We start from the raw sequence: 20,449 nt of genomic DNA on the forward strand, positions 1-20,449 counted from the left end.
GGTAGTAGTAGTAAACAGCTTACAGGATCAACTGGTATCACAATGAAAATTTGCAGTTTAGCATCAACCACACCTAAGGAACTGGTCTTGGACCTTTGCAGGAGTAGAACAGAGCTTCTGCCATAGGCCATTAATGGTCTGAAGGTGGAGCAGGCAAAGACTCTCAAATTGCTCAGAACAATCTCCTCCTCATTCAAGTAGAACTCAGACTCACCAGAGGCAGCTTAACAAATTCAAGGTGTTAAGAGAGGGATTGCTTCAATTACAGCGAGCTGTGATCAAATCCATATTCACATTTTCAGTGACGGTTTGGTCCAGTAAACCTGCAGCTCAGCATAAAATGGTTGGATGCAATTATATACTTATGCCTAAAAAAATCAGCACCAATCTCCCCTCCCTAAAGAGAGACCATACCCAAATTTTGAGAAAAGCACAGAAAATGTCGTTTTTTAATTTTATTATTTTGTATTTATTTTTAGATTTCAAGGTCCCACACTACTTCTTGGGGAAAATATCCAGGCCAATTAAAATAAGAACCTGCAGGTTTAGGAATAGTACCTGCCCAGTCTGTATTCTAAATAGCTCTTCACGCTTGCGCTCTTTTAAAATTCCACGTCTTTACTCTATTGGAAATTCAATTTTGTGAAAAATTTCCTGAATATTGTTATTTTTTATAAGCATAGTGCAACAAATTCTTAACTATTAAAGATGATGCGGCAATTAAGTATTAAATATTCGATTGTATAATATATATTAATCTCCCTCCATTAGGACATCAGGAGCCTGAGGTTTGCCTATAAGAAAGAGGAGACCCAACCAGAAGTTGTAGAGGTGTTGACCAAACATGCCTTTCCCCTCTCCAATGGATTGGTAAGTCTTTAAAATGAGCTGTTTGATATCAGAATTGTCATTTATTTTTTTTACCATCATGAAGAGGGGGTACACCGATCAATCCGCATATAATCGAAATTGTCAAATATTCCGGGCCCACATGACACAGCAGACCAAGCTTCCCCAGCCGATCCCAGCCATCAGACAAAGACACTGCATGGACGGCACTGGGTGAGGCTGCTGCAAAGGTTAAATTTGTGCCGCCATTTTCCCACACTGGTACTGGGTGAGGCCGCTGCAAACGTGAGTTCACGCCACCATCTCATCATCGGTTATCATCATCACTATTAGCATATCAAATTTTAATTATCGTTAAAACCGTCTTTGATTACCACGCTTTGAAAAATTCACGGTAAATACTGTCCAGTATAAATCAAAGATGGTGTGGAAACTGCAGGAAAGTAGAGATGGACAATTTCTCTCATTGAATAGACGAATGTGTCATTTATTCTTCCGTACAAAAAAAAATCACAGAAACATGGTGCTGCTCCAACAATCCTTCTGGTAGCTCCACCCTGTCAACCCAGACACCCTTTCTTAAGGTGCCCGTGTCTACCTAACCCAGAACGCCAACCGATTATGGTGAATTCTGCCCATATAGTCCGCTACATACAGTCCCCCATAATTCACCATGATAAAAAAAAGGTAACATGGAGCGCGGCAGATGGCCTGGTCGAAACAGCTTTGCCAAACAGTTGCGGAGGCCGGGGTACCTACAGGAGAGGCTTTAAGGACCCTGCCATGGCGTGGGGGTGGGGCAGGGGTGGAGGAATCTTAGGAGCCTTTTTGGGGGGATGGGGGCAGGGTAGGAGGGCGCCCCCGCCGTAGGGGCTGGGCAAGTCCAACAGGTCGGTCCAAGTCCAGGTGAGCCGGTTTGAAGCAATCCACTGAAATGTACTCTGGCTTGTTGTGCTTGTTCCTGGTCTCCAGGATGCGGAACGGCCCGTCGTAGGGAGGCTGCAGGGGTCCGAGGTGGGCGTCATGGCAGATGAATACGTATTCTGCAGACTTGCAGGGATGTGAGACTGTGGGAGGCTGTGTTGCGATGTGGGAACCAGTGGGAAAGCTCTGGCATTATCCAGGAGCATGGTCTGTTGATGGACTGCAGACCAGGGAGCTGTGGTGTTGGGGACGAAATCCCCTGGGACCCGCAGCGGCTATCCGTAAACCAGTTCAGCAGACGAGGACTGGAGGTCCTCATTAGGGGCGGTCCTGAGGCCCAGCATGATCCATGGGAGCCTGTCGACCCAGCTACTATCCTTGAGACTGGCCCGAAGAGCGGCTTTCATAGAGCAATGAAACCACTCGCACAACCCATTGGTCTGTGGGTGGTACACGGTTGTGCGGTGGAGCTTCACCCCTATGTTCTCTGCAACTGCGTTCCAGAGCTCATACATAAACTGTGAGCCCTGGTCCGAGGAGAGGTCAGATGGGGTGCTGAATCGGGCGACCCTGACTGCCCGGGCTATGTCGGTGGACATCGTCAATGACAGTGGGACAGCTTCTGGCCATCGAGTTGTTCTGTCCACAATGGTGAGGTAAGCAAAACCATGGGAGGGGGGCAGGGGGCCCACTTGTTTCACGTTTACATGGTTGAACCTTCTTCTTTTGGGCCGGGGGGGGGGGGAGTTCTGGTGTGGTGGTGCACTTTAGAGGGCTGACACTCCATGCAGGTGTGAGCCCAGTCTCTCACATCTTTTTTGAGCCTGTGCCAGATGAACTTGGCTGCCACTAGTTTTTGAGATGGCTTTTTGCCAAGGTGGGAGAGGCCATGAACAGTGTCAAAAACACGACACCTCCAGCCAGTGGGAATGACGGGCCGGGGCTGACCCATGGAGACGTCACACAGGAGCGTGGTGCCAGTGTCGTCAAAAACCACATCCTCTAACTGCAGCCCTGTGACAGCTGTCCTGAAAGCCTGCACGTTCGGGTCAGCGGCCTGGTCATCTGCCATGCGGGCATAGTCAAGACCCAAGTGGAAAGCCCACGCAATGGCCCGTGAGAGGCAGTCAGCGATGTTGGTTTTGCTAGCAACATATGCTGTCTGTCCGTGGTGAACTCTGAGATGTAGGAGAGCTGTCGCTGCTGGTGGGCAGACCACGGCTCAGCCTCTTTGGCCATGGCAAACGTCAGTGGTTTGTGGTCCACAAATGCTGTGAACTGACGGGCCTCCAGCAGGGGACGGATTTGTTGAATAACAGTGAGGTAGAGGGCCCGAAGCTCCCGATCGAAGGTGCTATACTTCCGTTCGCTGGGGCATAGCTGTTGGCTGAAGAAAGCGAGTGGCTGCCAAGCGCTGTTCACCCACTGCTCATGCACCGCCCTGACTGCGTAGCCGGAAGCGTCTGTAGTAATGGCGATCGGAGCCTTGGATGACGGGCGCGCCAGCATTATTGCGTCAGCCAGAGCAGTTTTGGTGTCCACAAACGCCTTGTCCCTCTCCGCAGACCAGTTCACAGTGTGTTTGGTGGCCTCACCTTTCAGGGCCTTATACAGGGGTTGCATGAGTTGAGCAGCTTGGGGGATAAAGTGGTGGTAAAAATTCACCATTCCGAGGGACTCCTGTAGAGATTTGACTGTCAGCGGTCATGGTAAGTTCATGATAACGTCCACCTTTGATGGGAGGAGTACTGCCCCGTCTTTGGTGACTCGGTGTCAGAGGAAGTCGATGGTTGTCAGCCCAAACTGGCACTTCGCTGGATTGACGATCAGCCCGTGCTGGCTTAGCCACTCTGAGTCCAGAGGTGGGACAGGTGTTCTGTTTTGGAGGTGCTGGCGATGACGATGTCTTCTAGATAGAAAAAAACAAAAGGCGCAGGTTCCCGTAGCACCGAATCCATGAGGCGCTGGAATGTCTGCGCGGCGTTCTTGAGGCCGAACGGCATGCGCAGGAACTCGAACAGTTCAAATGGGGTGATCACCGCCATTTTGGGGACATCCAGCGGGTGGATGGGCACCTGATGGTATCCACGGACGAGGTCCACTTTGGAAAAGATGACTTTTCCAGCCAGGTGGGCAGAAAAATCCTGGCTTGTGGGACTGGGTAGGGGTCTAATGTCGCCGTATTGTTGAGTCAGCGGGAATCACCGCACGGGCGTCACCCGCCGCCAGGCTTCGGGGCGATGTGCAGAGATGAAGCCCACGGGCTGTTGGAGCGGCGAATGATGCAAAGACGCTCCATATTCTTGAACTCCTCCCTAGCGGCGGTGAACTTGACCGGGTCGAGGCGCCGAACTCGAGCATAGACTGGTGGGCCAGTGATGGCGATGTGGTGCTCCACTTCATGCTTGGCGGTGGAAGACGAGAAGGTGATCTGCATGAGGACCGGGAACTCGGCAAGAAGCTGGAGAAAATCGTCTGTGGCGGAGAGCATGCTGTTGGAGTCCGCTCCGCTGAGAGTACAATTATGCGAGCAGAAAGTGACAGCGTCGATTTTTGACATCCACCACCAGCTCATAGTCGCATAGGAAATCCGCGCCGTGGAGGGGGACGGTCACTTTCCCCGTGACCAAGTCCCAACCCAACCGCTGTCCTCTGAAACACATCTCCACGTACCTAGTGCCATAGATGTGGATGGGGCTGCCGTTAGCGGCTTCCATGGGGGGGGGGGGGGGGTATCCGCAGGTCAGGATGTCTACTCGATGCGGGCCGGGCAGGACGCTCCTCTGCGCGCCCGTGTCGCTCAGGAACCACCGTCCAGAAATGGTATCGTGGATGGAGAGCAGCCTACCAGTTTAGCCGACGCACATGGCCACTACTGAGCGTCGGCCCCGGCGTTTCCCGCCGCACTGAAACTGCATGGAGATCGGCATCGCTTGGCCTTGGGTCCAAACTTTCCGTGGTAAAAACACCGGCCGTGGTCCTGCCTCCGTTGAGGAGTTGCTGCTGCGGCGGCGACTGTTGTCTCCAGGCAGTGTTGGAAAAAGTTTGGGCAGGAAAAAAACGCGGCCGCGCAGTGCTGTTGACCAGCCAGCAAAAACGTATCAGCCTCCTCGGCCAGAGCACGACAGTCAATGACGGCTGTGTTGGCTAAAGCAGCCCGTACCCGAGAAGGCAGCTGTCGCAGAAACGGTTGGATGAAGAGGAAGTCGAGCTTTTGCTCTCCCTGGAGATCCAGCACCCTGTCCACCCTGTCACCAAGTTCTTGCAGATAGACGAGCCAGCTTGCCCAATCAGCGTCAGAAAGTTCAAAGGTTTTCAACAGGTGAGCCTCGAGTGTCTCCATTTCCACGTCTCCTCTGCAAAAAAAAATCCACTCTGGCTCTGTTGAACTGCGGAGAGCCGACACCACATAATATTTATAGTGTTTTGTGGCGTCCGCGGTGATTTCCCGCAATGCGAACTGCGCTTCTGTCTGGGCGAACCAAGCTGAGGCTGACGACTCCCAGAACTCCGGCAGCTTGAGAGAACCCGCATTAGTCGTCATGTTCATAGAGATTTGTCTTTGGAAACGTCCAGCAGACAAACGTCGGGGTCACCAATGTGGAAAATACAGGAAAGTGCAGACGGACAATTTCTCTCATTGACTACACGAACGTGTGTGTCATTTATTCTTCCACACAAAAATCACAAAAACGGCAACATGGCGCTGCTCCGACAATCCTCCTGTTGGCTCCACCCTGTCAACCCAGAAACCCTTTCTTAAAGGGCCCGTGTCTACCTAACACAGAACGCCAACCGATTGTGGCGAATTCTGCCCATATAGGAGTTTACATGCAACGTCATAACGGAGATGCGTGCGCAACTAGGGGGCAGAAAGCAGAGATGACGCGCAGTTGTTGTGCAACAAACCGCCAAAAGGATGGGTGGAAAATGTCCAACATTTTCGTTGTTGAACCGCTTTTGTAACTCTCGTCTTCTTATTTGGTGTTTATAGGCGGTTAGCAAACCAGCTTAGAGGTGCTGTACCGCCATCATTTGGACTGGAATGTGTAACCGGGCATGAAACGGAGTTTTGCATCAATGAAGACATGGCGGAAGGCAGTGACAGCGCTCCAGCAGAGATTTTTCATCCTTCTAAGAGGACTAAGTCTGAAATGTACTCGTTGTTTTCATTTAATCCTGTACTAGGGTATCTTGTTGTGGAGAAAAGAAAAAAAGCTTCCCTAGCAAGGTAAATATGAGTTGGGCTGAGCAACAGAAAATCCTCCCAAGAGCGATGCATGAAACGGTGAAATTGTCCTTACAAGCTCTTCTGGTCAGGCTGACCAGTGCTGCGAAATCTGTAGAAGATTAGCCTAGATCTCATTACTTGAGCATAGAATGTGAAGAAATGTCTTGTTGGTGGCTGTTTTCTTATCTGCCATGTGCACAAAGCGCAGTTAGGACCTACCTCTCGTGGCCACATGATGTCATCTTTAATGTCAATTAGCATTTGATATGGTTTACATAAGGTATTGGCTATGATTTAATGTTTATGCAAACAAAAAACATCGTAGTGATGCTTATTTTATTTGTCGTTTTCAACGTACAATTTCAGTGTATCGGTACTATTTGAAAATGTTCAGCACATGTTAACACCACAATAATACTGATAACCGTGCTAATTTTGGTCACTGTAATCATATGAAATTTCCATACTCTTTAATTTCTGTGCGTTGGGTTAGCACTGTCACAGTTCAAGCAAAATTGTTGGCAGTTTGGAATTTGTTCAGTGTGTGAACTAGTTGCAACGCATGCCATTTGTAAACCTAAAACTGGGGGAATCGAGGGTAAATATTTAAACAACAAAACTCATGAGTTAAAATAATAATAATGGATTCAAAGCGCCTTTCAGGAAACTCAGGGACCAAAAATAAATAAATAAGTAAAATAAACGGTAATACAAACAAAAGAATTGGTTATGAATATTTCTTCTTTTTTCTTTCTTCCTCTACTGCTATTACTGTTCTCGGCTGCTCCCGTTAGGGGGCGCCACAGCGGCTCATCCATTTCCATCTCTTCCTGTCCTCAGCATCTTCCTCTGTCACACCAGCCACCTGCATGTCCTTCCTCACCACATTCATAAACCTCCTCTTTGGCCTTCCTCTTCCCTGGCAGCTCCATATTCAGCATCCTTCTCCCAATATACCCAGCACCTCTCCTCCACACATGTCCAAACCATCTCCATCTTGCCTCTCTTGCTTTGTCTCCAAACCGTCCAACCTGAGCTGTCCCTCTAATATACTCGTTCCTAATCCTGTCCTTTGTCACTCCCAATGAAAATCTTATCTTCAACTCTGCCACCTCCAGCTCCACCTCCTGTCTTTTCATCAGTGCCACTGTCTCCAAACCATACAACATAGCTGGTCTTACAACCATCCTGTAAACCTTCCCTTTAACTCTTGCTGGTACCCTTCTGTCGCAAATCCTTCCTGACACTCTTCTCCACCCTGCCTGCACTCTCTTCTCCACCTCTCTTTTACACTCCCAAGTATTTAAACTCATATGCCTTCATCTCCTCCACTCCTTGCATTCTGACCATTCCACTGTTCTCCCTATCATTCACACATAGGTATTCTATCTTTTTCTTACTGATTTTCATTCCTCTTCTCTCCAGTGCATACCTCCACCTCTCCAGGCTCTCCTCCACCTTCCCCCTACTCTCGCTACAGATCACAATGTCATCTGCAAACATCATAGTCTATGAAGACTCCTGCCTGATCCCTTCTGTCTAGTCACGTCAATTTTATGTGTAGCCCAATATCACAAATTACAACTTTACATCAACATAACAGCCTGTCCTTAGATCGTCGCATCAGATAAGGAACAACTACCTAAAAAAATAGGACACGTCAGGGACAGAAACAGAGGAGGGACCTTTTTCCCAAGATGGACAACATGCAATGGATGTTTGTACAGAATAAAACACAATTTACAGAATACAAGATTGAAAGAGGATAACAGAATTATAATCGAATAAGCAGTGTCCAGGTGCCACCGGAAAAGCCCAGGACCTGAGCCATGTTACCACCATCACCATGTAGTCCTGGCAGGAGGACAGACTACACATGCACACGGGGGAGACTCACTTCACACCATTCACATACATGGCAGAGAGACGAGCAAAAACATTAGTCACACATGGGAGTGAGAGAAGGATATAAACAGTGAAACAGGATAACAAAGTTACATGGATTTGTAAGATATGTAAAAATGTGATAAAGATGCCAAGCAGTTTCCAGTTGGTGACCATCACCATGGAGACCTAGGAGGAGGACAGACTATCCATGTACATGGGGTAGACTCGCATCACACCGTTCACAGACATAGGAGAAGAGAGAGAAGACATCAGGCAAAGAGAACAGTTTGAAATGTTCTATAATCTTGTTGGCAGAACAGTGCTTGGTAAATTCATTGAGACAGAAACTGACCCGCCATGCAGTACAGGTCATGAAGTAAATGGTAAATGTACTGCATTTTTATATAGCGCTTTTCTAGTCTACCGACCACCCAAGCCTCTTTACATTATATGCCTCCCATTCACACACAATCATTCACTGATGGCGGAGGCTGCCATGCAGGGTGCTAACCTGCTCATCAGGAGTAGTTAAGGGTTCAGTGTCTTGCTCAAGGAAACTTCAACACACTCTGATGGAGCCAGCGATTGAACCAATGACCACCTGATTACTAGATGATCCGCTCTGCCTCCTGAGCCATGCAGCCTCTAAGTACTCAAAGGCAACTAATTGTGGATTGAGGCAAAAAGTTGAGTTTTAAGTTTGGATTTAAAGGACTCGACAGACTCTGATTGTCTGATGGCAGCAGGCAGGTTATTCCACAAGAACAGGGCCCGATTGGAAAAGGCCCTGCCACCAGATGACTTCTTTTTCAATTCAATTTATTGTCATTAAAAACAATGTGCAGGCAAATGTTAAAAATGAAATGAGGGCTGTGGCTTCACCAAACAGTGCAAGACAGACAAACACAGCAAACACAATATAAGATATACACATATGAAGACCAAAAGCTAAAAATAAGTTAAAAGAGAGCTGGAGTACAAAATATTTAAAATATCTACAGACATTCAGTGGATGGCCAGGTTCAGGTGGGCAACAGCTTGTGGAAAGAAGCTGTTTTTGAGCCTGGTAGTGCGGGCTCTGAGGCTCCTGTAGCGCCTCCCAGAGCGCAGTGGGGAGAACAGTCCATGGTTGGGGTGGGTGGGATCTCTGCTGATGCTCAGACCCCTTCGAAGGCAGCGTTTGTGATAAATGTCTTTTATGGCTGAGAGCTGGGTACCGGTGATATGCTGGGCCGCCTTGATGATCCGCTGCAGAGCTTTCTGGTCTACTGAGGTGCAGTTGCCGTACCACACTGAGATGCAGCTGGTCAGGATGCTCTCTATGGTGCAGTGGTAGAAGTTGGTGAGAATTTTGGGGGGTAGACGGGCGCTTCTCAGGAAATGCAGGCATTGTTGGGCCTTTTTCACAAGGGCCTGGGTGTTTAATGTCCAGGAAAGGTCCTCGCTGATGTGGACTCCAAGGAATTTAAAGCTGGAAATACGCTCCACTTCCACCCCATTGATGTGTATGGGGGAGTGGCTGCAGCTTCTAGACCTCCTGAAGTCCACAATCAGCTCCTTTGTGTTCTGCACATTAAGGACAAGATTGTTGGTAGTACACCATGATGTGAGGTGCTCAATCTCGTCTCTGTAGGCCATCTCATCATTGTTGGTGATACGGCTAATGACTGTGGTGTCATCTGCAAACTTAACTATTTGAAGGGTGAGTTGGCAGGCAGTTGTGGGTAAAGAGGAGGCTCAGAACACAGCCTTGAGGGGCACCTGTGCTGAGGGTCAGGGTGGAGGAGGTGTGGTCACCTAACCTAACAGACTGAGGTCTGTTGGTCAGGAAGTCCAGGAGCCAGTTACAGAGGGAGGGGTTGAGGCCAAGGGAGAGGAGTTTGGTGGTTAGTTTGGCGGGGATGATAGTGTTGAAGGCAGAGCTGTAATCTATAAACAGCATCCGGATGTATGTGTTAAGTTCAAGATGGGTCAGAGCAATGTGTAGGGCAGTGGCAATGGCATCCTCAGTAGACCTTTTGGGACGGTAGGCGAACTGATGTGGGTCGAATGTAGGGGGATAATGGTTTTGATGTGAGCCAGAACCAGTCTCTCAAAGCACTTCAAGGCAATGGGGGTGAGTGCTATGGGTCGGTAGTCATTCAGACATGTGGATGTTGGTTTCTTGGAGACATGAATGATAGAGGTGGTCTTAAAGCATGCCGGGACTTTAGATTGGGACAGTGAGCAGTTAAATACAGGTGTGAAGACCTCAACCAGCTGGTCGGTGCGTTCCCGGTAGACCCAACCTGGTATGCCGTCTGGTCCGGCAGCCTTCCGTGTGTTCACTCTGCGCAGTGATTCTCTGACCTCTGCGACTGATAGAGTGATCACCTGTTTTTTTTAGCTTTGAGTACACACAGGAGCCCTGTATTTTGAGAGCAAAGAGCTCGAGATGGAATATACAGTGTAAGGAGATCAGAAAGGTAAGATTGGGCAAGCCCCTTTAGGATTTTATAAGTCAGCAGAAGCACCTTGTATTCTGATCTAACATGGATAGGAAGCCAAGGAAGGAGGCAAGAATTGGTGTAATATGGTCAAATTTTCTAGTTGTAGTTAGGATTCTATCAGCAGCATTTTGAACCATCTGGCCCTTCCCTCTCCCTACCCATGCTACAGTGCAGAAGCCTTTGCTTTTACTCTCCGCTTTGACTTACAAAGTTTTCCTACATTTTTGTTACGTTTTGCTACTTCTCCATGAGTGGTACTTAACAACTAGATTGTTTGTGAAAGTGACCATGGTTTTCAGAGTTTTTAGATTTCATCTCCGAAGAGAAGAGAAGAGACTGTCCATGGCACTGAGGCTGAAACACAATGCCCTTGGGAACCAGACTGGCTTTTCTTTGTGGAGATTGTTTTTTCTTCCGGTTGTTGAATGTGAGGAATTAATGTGGATAAATCAACGTTTGAGGTACTGGGATATATTAACTGGACTGAGGCTTCAAAAGAGGTCTGACAGAAAGACTTCTGAAGGTAGTGACGTTCACTTGGGGGTGATGCCCCATTGACAAATGAAATAACGATTGTCAATTCAACGTCAGGAGACAACTTGACACTCAAGTTGAAGAAAGTTGGACAGTACAATAGGAGAGACCTGAAATAACAGCAAACAGTGATCCTATTCAGGGAGGTAATGACAATTTAGGGGTGATCACCCATTGACAAAAGAAATAATGAATAATGTCAATTGAATGCCAGGAAGCATCTTGAAAACTTGACAGAATTAATGTGCAACTGGACTTGGTATATATGCGTGTAGCAGGGTGGTAAATCTGTTAAATATGTTAAATGATTTTCCACTTAAATTTAGTATAGTTTAACTGTTAATATATGTAATTGTTACACTGTCAAGCCATGTAAAATGTCATTTGATGTATTTAAATTGTGAGGCAGATTGTGAGTGTATTTTTATAGTTTTGGTTGTCATTGCATGTTTTGACCAGTAAGTGGCAGTGGCAGACTTTTATTGTAACTCCGTGCAAGTTATCCAAGTGCATCTTGGGTATTATTTCTTTTTTTCTTGAGTGGAGCGCCTGAAGATTGCGGTGTGACGAGGCTCTGACTCCGTAACGCTACTGGAGTTGATGTTCGGTGATTTTGGGCGCGAGCCGTCGACCGCTGTTCGCCATTGCAGGCATGACAAGGTAACTGACAGAGTGAGAAGTTGCGCGATCTTCAGGAAGTTCCACATGTCTTTGTTAAACCCTGTTTAACGTACATAGTCCACTGCCGTATTTTGCACCGTATTTTGTATTTATTATTTCCCTTTTTAAAATCTTTTCTGTTAAACTTGCCACATCTGTGAACATTTATGAGCTGTTTGCTCGAAAGACACAGGAATGTATGCACTCAGTAAAACGATCTGCATTCGAAGGTTCAAACAATAAAATTAAAGCTACAAGAACCCCGGAAGTAATTGTGTCCTGTGTGGTATCTAATTCCACGGGCTACATGTGGTAAATCTGTTAAATATGTTAAATGATTTTCCACTTAAATTTGGTATAGTTTAACTGTTAATATATGTAATTGTTACACTGTCAAGCCATGTAAAATGTCATTTGATGTATTTAAATTGTGAGGCAGATTGTGAGTGTATTTTTATAGTTTTGGTTGTCATTGCATGTTTTGACCAGTAAGTGGCAGTGGCGGACTTTTATTGTAACTCCGTGCAAGTTATCCAAGTGCATCTTGGGTATTCTTTCTTTTTTTCTTGTGTGGAGCGCCTGAAGATTGCGGTGTGACGAGGCTCTGACTCCGTAGTAAGTAAGGGTAAATATCTTGTGAAATATACCTGTAACATTATTCCAAACAATATTGTATGTCAGTAATTTGACAAGATGGTTTGATTTAGACGCTACTGGAGTTGATGTTCGGTGATTTTGGGCGCGAGCCGTCGACCGCTGTTCGCCATTGCAGGCATGACAAGGTAATGTTGGCGTGAATAAAGCCACACCATGCCATTGCATTTGGGATGTAAAGGTTTTATATGCATTTTAATTCTGTTTAAAGGTAACTGACAGAGTGAGAAGTTGCGCGATCTTCAGGAAGTTCCACATGTCTTTGTTAAACCCTGTTTAACGTACATAGTCCACTGCCGTATTTTGCATCGTATTTTGTATTTATTATTTCCCTTTTTTTAAAATCTTTTCTGTTAAACTTGCCACATCTGTGAACATTTATGATCTGTTTGCTCGAAAGACACAGGAATGTATGCACTCAGTAAAACGATCTGCATTCGAAGGTTCAAACAATAAAATTAAAGCTACAAGAACCCCGGAAGTAATTGTGTCCTGTGTGGTATCTAATTCCACGGGCTACATAATTTTGGTACCAGGAGTGGGGTGTAGCTAAAACATTTTTTTTAAAAATTGGCAACAGAGTGGCTTATTTTTACTTAAAAAAAAATACGGCAGTGGTGAAGATTGCTGGTGACGTCCGTTGGTGTTGAGTCTGAAGCCATCCTGCTGTGGAGGTGGTGACCAGCGAGAGACGACGTGAGGGCATCTAAGAGGTTCTGGTGCTTCCTGTTTCACACGACTCAGCCGTACCAGCGCAGAGGACTCCAGCGCTAACTTCAGCTACAAAGACCAAGATCCAGCAAGGCTCCAAGTTAAAGACTGTCCTTGTAGTATCCTTGAACCAGGTTTTGAACTAAATATCCTCATTTATACTGGACTGAGTAAAGATTAATATATCATTATGTCTAGTGATTCTGGTGATGAAGGGAGTTCACGTAATGATAATGGCCACACCTCAGGTGGCATAATGGGTATAGGTGAAGGTGCTACAAAAGAAATGCAGACCACCATGCAAGAGCTTGCCAGACTGCGAGATGAGCTCACCAGGTTAAATGGTGAAGCAAGGGCTCAGAGAGCAAGTGATAACAGTGCACCCACACGTTCATACATCTACTTTCCAAGAGAACGCCAGATCCAAGCATTTAGTGGGGAGTGTGGTACAGACAGGAGATCTGTCGAAGAGTTTATTGAAGAGGTTGAAAGGGTTTTAAGATACAGAGAGCAAACAGAAGAACAATGTGACTATATACTATCTCTATTGCATGGCCCTGCATTGGAAGAGGTGCGACTATGCATGAGGGGTCAGTCAGTGGGGCCCAGTGATTTATACTCTTACCTGAGCAATGCATTTGGGGAAAAGCGCAGTTCCACACAGCTTTTGCAGACCTTTTACAACCGTAACCAAACTGATGGAGAAGACCTCCGTGACTACTCCCATGCACTATCCCAGATTTTGAGCTCTGTAGTGAAACAGTCCACAGATGTAATACCTAATGAGAAAACTGTGCTCAGAGACCGGTTTATTGAGGGTTTAAGAGAAGCAGCACTCAGGCGTGAACTCAGGAAAATGGTTAGGGACAAACCAGAGAGCAGTCTTCTAGATGTGAGGAACGAGGCCCTCCTGTGGGAGATGGAGGACAGCAGGTCTCATCGTCCCAGGGTCATAAAGAGCAACCAAGTTACATCAGAGGTTCCGGAAACCCAGTGCTCTATTATTAAAACAAACAATGACCAAGGTATTGCATTAAATGATGTTCGGAGAGCAGTAGCCCATCAAGAAAAACAGCTAGCAGAGTTAGGCAAAACACTCGCTGATCTAGCCTTTGCTGTAGGTGAACTGAGTAAGCGCAGCACTCAACAGACATTCCTAGAGCCCAAGCCACGACCTAGACCCCAGCCAAAGTTCAAACCAGATGGTCAGCCTATCTGTTTCAAGTGTAGAGGCATAGGTCACATTGCAAGAAAATGCTCACAGGCCAGAGGGGGTCAAGGGGACGCAACACCTAGTTCTTATGTAGTGCAGGAAAACTCGCACCCTCAGTTGTCATGAGCCACACAACTCGAGGGGAGGAAGCTGGCTCACCAAAAGAGACTCCAGACAGAAGCAGGATCTTAGAGCGTGCAGTTGGAGAATGTAAAACTGTTGAGGTGAAACTACGAGGTGTTACAGTGTCCTGCTTACTTGACACTGGTAGCCAGGTCAGTACAATTTCTGAGAGTTTTTTCAGGGAACACCTGTCAGTGAAAGGTGAAGACATTCACCCGGCATTTGAGTGGTTAAAGATCACTGCAGCTAATGGATTAGACATACCCTATATGGGCTATGTGGAGCTTGATGTAGAAGCCATGGGTCTGACTATCCCAGAGCGAGGTTTTCTGATAGTTAAAGATTCTGAACACTCTTCCTCTGTTCCAGGTCTAATAGGGATGAACATTGTCAAAAAATGCAGAGAGCTAGTACACACTGAGTTTGGCACCACACTGCAGGAGAGGTTTGACTCAAACTGGAGAGAGGCTTTTAATCATCTTCATGCAGTACATGCAACAGACAGACTCTCTTTCGCTAGGGTAGCTGGTAAGGATGTAGTCCATATACCTGCTTCATCTGCTGCTACAGTTATGGCTAGGGGACTCAGGACCGTGAGTGAGGATGGTTCTTTTTTGTTGCTGGAGTCTGTGGGTGTCCCCGTTCCTGGAGGTTTGGTTGTTGTGCCTACTTTGGTTTCATCGGGCAATCACATTTTTCCAGTCCGAGTCATGAACATGTCTGATGAAGATATCTGGCTAGGGCCACGGACTAGGCTAGGGGTTTTGACTCAGGTAGACTGTGTGAAAAGTGATGAGCTTTGTGAGGTACAGTTCCAGAGAATCTCAGCAGATACTGAACAAGTGAGTATCAGTGAACACCCCGAAACACCGACAGATGTGCAGGAAATTCTCGGCAAGCTCAATTTTTGTGGTAGCCCAGAACAGCAAGCACAGCTGACTTTGTTACTGGAGAAGTACTCTTTTGTGTTTGCAACAGAAGATGAAGATCTAGGCCACACTGACAAAGTACAACATGAGATCCATCTGACAGATGACATACCTGTAACACAGCCATACAGACGAATCCCACCCACACAGTACAGTGAAGTCAGGGAACATATTGGCAAGCTGCTTAAAAAAGGGGTCATTCAAGAAAGCTCTAGTGCTTATGCTTCGCCCATAGTACTAGTGAGAAAGGCAGATGGTAGTCTGAGGCTATGTGTCGATTACAGGAAACTCAACTCAAAGACAAGACGTGATGCATTCCCGCTCCCGAGAATTGATGAGAGTTTTGATGCGCTGAGAGGGGCAAAGTTCTTTTCGACCATAGATCTGGCGAGCGGATACCACCAGGTAGCTATGCATGAGAGAGATCGGACTAAGACTGCATTTACTACACCGTTTGGTCTGTATGAGTACGTGAGAATGCCTTTTGGTGTTTGTAACGGTCCAGCTACATTTCAGAGACTTATGCAAGTTACTATGAATGATCTCATTTTTCAGATACTCCTGGTCTACCTAGATGACATCTTGGTTTTTTCAGAGACATTTGAGCAGCATTTGGAGAGACTTGAGACTGTGTTTAAGAGACTGGCAGAGACGGGCCTTAAGGTGAAGTTGCAGAAGTGTGCTTTTCTACAACAGTCAGTAGAGTTTTTGGGTCATCAGGTGTCAGCAGAAGGTATAGGAACTGACCCCTCCAAGGTCTCTGCTGTTAAGAACTGGAAGGTCCCAACCACTGCCAAAGAGCTGCAGTCGTTCTTGGGTTTCTGTAGTTACTACAGGAGATTCATTCGAGGCTTCTCACAGATTGCCGGGCCACTGCATGACCTAGTCAACAAATGTTCAGGTGTGAAAAAAACAGGGAAAGTAGGTCACCAGTTTTGTAATATGTGGACACCAGAGTGTGACTCTTCCTTTGAGCAGTTAAAGGAAAAACTTACCTCTGCTCCCATTTTGGGTTTTGCCGATTTCACACAACCATTTGTAGTTGAGACAGATGCTAGTCAGCATGGATTAGGCGCTGTATTGTGTCAGCAGCAAGGTGACACCAGACGTGTCCTAGCATATGCTAGCCGCAGACTACGCCAGGCTGAGAAGAATGACCGAAATTATAGTAGCATGAAGTTGGAGTTGCTTGCCTTAAAATGGGCAGTTGCTGAAAAATTCAGGGGTTACTTGCTTGGTTCAAAGTTTGTTGTCCTGACTGATAACAATCCCCTCTGCCACCTCAAGACAGCCAAGTTAGGTGCTATAGAGCAGAGGTGGGTAGCGCAACTGTCTGTTTTTGATTTCGAGGTTAAGTACCGTCCTGGTTGCAGTAATGCCGCCGCAGTTGCTCTCTCTGGGCAGGAGTTTGCAGGGGAGCCTGAAACAGACCCTGACTCGGATTTTGACGACTGTATCACTGTGTGTAACCTGATTGAGCGAGGAACAGTTCTGGATCCTGGTCTTGTCTCTAGAGGTCTGGAGTGTTACAAAGTGAGACAGATCCGTGCTGGGGAGTCGAGGTCTGGTGAGACAGGTACTAAACAGGGCAACACCCCCACACTGCCAGGTTATACCAGAGAGGAGCTGGTAGGTTTTCAGGCCGGTGACCCCACCCTAAAAGAGTTTAGGGCATTTTGGGATCAGGGGAGGAGGCCATGTCCCAGAGAGAGAGCAGCCCTGTCTAGTCAAGTGAAAAGATTGTTGAAACAATGGAGATGCATACAACAACGAGAAGGGTTGTTGTACAGGGTTATCACAGACCCACGTCACGGAGAAGTGTGGCAGTTACTCGTGCCTAGTTGTTTGAGGGACCAAGTTCTAGAAAATGTACAGAACAACATGGGACATCAGGGCATAGAGCGCACTGTAAACTTGCTAAGAGGGAGGTGTTTTTGGGTAGGGCTATGCGAGGATGTGGAAAGCTGGGTTAAAAACTGCGAGCGGTGCATTTTGACCAAGATGCCTCAGCCAAAAATCCATGCTCCAGTTCAGGCATTCCTGGCCTCCCGACCTCTAGAAGTGGTGGCTGTTGATTTTACAGTGTTGGAGGCAGCTTCAGATGGCCGTGAAAATGTCCTTGTTGTGACCGATGTGTTTACAAAGTTCACACAAGCGTATGCTACCAAAGACCAGAAGGCTGACACTACAGCTAAAGTTTTGCTCAGGGAGTGGTTCATGAAATATGGGGTCCCAGAGAGACTGCACTCAGACCAAGGTCGAAATTTCGAGAGTGAAATTATAGCAGAGCTGTGCAAACTCTATGGGGTTAAAAAGACACGGACAACTCCCTACAGGCCACAGGGAAACGGTCAGTGTGAAAGATACAATCGCACACTCCATGACTTGTTAAGGACACTCCCACCAGAGAAAAAAAAGCGTTGGCCAGAGCATCTGTCTGAAGTAGTATATGCCTATAATGTCACTCCTCATTCCACCACAGGGTACTCGCCTTATTATTTGCTTTTCGGGGTACAGCCACATCTCCCAGTAGATGCTTTATTAGGGCGTGAGTGTGTGTCAGACAGGAAACAGGATTGGTTGTCTGTTCATCAGGAGAGACTCCGACAGGCACATGAGAGAGCCAGAGAGTACTCAGAGCAGAAGGCAGCTGAGAGGATCTCACTGCAAAATGAGAAGGTGTATTGTCCTCCTGTGGACATTGGTCAGTTGGTTTTCCTACGTCACAGACCCCCAGGTAGACATAAGATTCAGGACACATGGACCTCAACAGTCTACAAGGTAGTTGACATCCAGGGTACCACACACACTGTTGAACCTTTTGAGGGAGGTCCCATTAAAAGAGTTCATAGGTCAGAGTTGCGACCTTGTGCGAAACCAGTTCCCAAACCAAGAACTAGAACTAGGTTACAGACCACTACACAGCCTGTAGCTGAGGATGAGCCTGAGTCACCTGAGGCTGATTTTGTTATTATTGAGGAAGTCATCCCTCGCCGGCTTGTGCAAGTACCTAACCTGCCTCTTGCAGCAGAAAGTGTTAGTTTACCTGTGACAGCACCCATAGATGAGAGTGACGGTGAAGGACCTGAGAAAGGTTATTCAGATATGAGAAATTGTGGCACAGAAACAGAATGTGTTAATGATGTGCATCCAAACGTTAGCGACAGTGACTTGCCCATTATTGAAAACAGGGACAGGCCCGCACTAACAGAGGATGCTGGTGGAGCAGGACGTAGAACCTATGCACCTAAACCTGCCATTAGGAAAAGCAAGCGGGAAATGGCTGGATCTCATTCAAACCCATTTCATCTGCCAAAGTCAGCCTGTAATGCAGTCTCAGTCAGCACAGACATGGTCTCTAAGGTTTTGACAAGCCTGGGTGCTGCTCTCTTTGAAAAGGCCTTGCATGGAGTATTTGAGTCAGTTCATGTTTCGTAGTCACCGAGGACGTTGACTATATTTGCAGGGGAGTATGTAGCCGGGTGGTAAATCTGTTAAATATGTTAAATGATTTTCCACTTAAATTTAGTATAGTTTAACTGTTAATATATGTAATTGTTACACTGTCAAGCCATGTAAAATGTCATTTGATGTATTTAAATTGTGAGGCAGATTGTGAGTGTATTTTTATAGTTTTGGTTGTCATTGCATGTTTTGACCAGTAAGTGGCAGTGGCGGACTTTTATTGTAACTCCGTTCAAGTTATCCAAGTGCATCTTGGGTATTCTCTTTTTTTCTTGTGTGGAGCGCCTGAAGATTGCGGTGTGACGAGGCTCTGACTCCGTAGTAAGTAAGGGTAAATATCTTGTGAAATATACCTGTAACATTATTCCAAACAATATTGTATGTCGGTAATTTGACAAGATGGTTTGATTTAGACGCTACTGGAGTTGATGTTCGGTGATTTTGGGCGCGAGCCGTCGACCGCTGTTCGCCATTGCAGGCATGACAAGGTAATGTTGGCGTGAATAAAGCCACACCATGCCATTGCATTTGGGATGTAAAGGTTTTATATGCATTTTAATTCTGTTTAAAGGTAACTGACAGAGTGAGAAGTTGCGCGATCTTCAGGAAGTTCCACGTCTTTGTTAAACCCTGTTTAACGTACATAGTCCACTGCCGTATTTTGCACCGTATTTTGTATTTATTATTTCCCTTTTTTAAAAATATTTTCTGTTAAACTTGCCACATCTGTGAACATTTATGATCTGTTTGCTCGAAAGACACAGGAATGTATGCACTCAGTAAAACGATCTGCATTCGAAGGTTCAAACAATAAAATTAAAGCTACAAGAACCCCGGAAGTAATTGTGTCCTGTGTGGTATCTAATTCCACGGGCTACATGCGTGAAGACGTTTCGCCTCTCATCCAAGAGGCTTCTTCAATCCGTGCCTGTCTGACTAGAGATAGACTAGCTTGGTCTAGTCAGAAAGGCACGAACTGATGAAGCCTCTTGGATGAGAGGCGAAACGTCTTCACGGATATATACCAAGTCCAGTTGCACTCGATTCAATTCCTTTGGATAACCATGACCTGGATGAATGAGAACATTCACAGACTTGACAGAATTAAGTTAAAGAAAGTTGTGGCTGCAAAAAGAGAGACCTGAAATAACAGCAAGCAGTAATCCTGTTTAGTTTATAGTGTGACAGTACAATAGGAGACCTGAAATGATCATATTCAGGGAAAGTTGAAGAAAGCAACACCATAGATCACCTCTCCACCACTTCTCATAGATATCTCACATAAGCTAAGGATGCAGATAAAAAGGATTAACGAAATATAATGTGTAACCAAAAGTTCCCACTTATACAAAAAAACAAACAACGGCAATCTCCCTGCAGTCAGCATTACAGGACGTGCTGGCTACTAGGACCGAATGGGTCCTTACCCCACTCCCACATTCAGCTCATGTCTCCCTCTCCTTACTGGGTATGGATCCACTGCAGCTGATACAGCCCACTCCAGACAGCAAGGAGCAGCTCCAAGGTCTGCAATTCCTGTTCTGACCAGCTTCAGGAGGAACAAGGTGTACTCAAAGTACACAGCTACTTTATCTACTTTATCAGTGGACTTCAGGAGGAGTCCCCCACCACTGCCCCCCCTCCTAAAATGTGGAAGACCACACAAAAGGACAGCTTTCCCAGAGTGTTTGCCTGTCAGATGTAAGAGCACACACACTAGATGATCAGGCAAGTGGCACATCACACACTTAACTATTATACTAATCCTCAATTGGAGTCC

General features: G+C 46.5%; 1 protein-coding gene across 2 annotated transcripts in view; it reads left to right on the forward strand.

Moving 5' to 3' along the window:
* mtmr1a (myotubularin related protein 1a) overlaps positions 1 to 20,449 on the forward strand; it is a 277,755-nt gene that overhangs the window by 136,862 nt on the left and 120,444 nt on the right. For both annotated transcript variants that reach the window (XM_056299990.1, XM_056299991.1), the window contains exon 6: positions 772 to 870. In XM_056299990.1, coding sequence (XP_056155965.1) covers positions 772 to 870 — 99 coding nt within the window. The remainder of the gene's footprint in view (positions 1 to 771; positions 871 to 20,449) is intronic.

Source organism: Lampris incognitus, chromosome 20, assembly GCF_029633865.1.
Source record: "Lampris incognitus isolate fLamInc1 chromosome 20, fLamInc1.hap2, whole genome shotgun sequence".
NCBI lineage: Eukaryota > Metazoa > Chordata > Actinopteri > Lampriformes > Lampridae > Lampris > Lampris incognitus.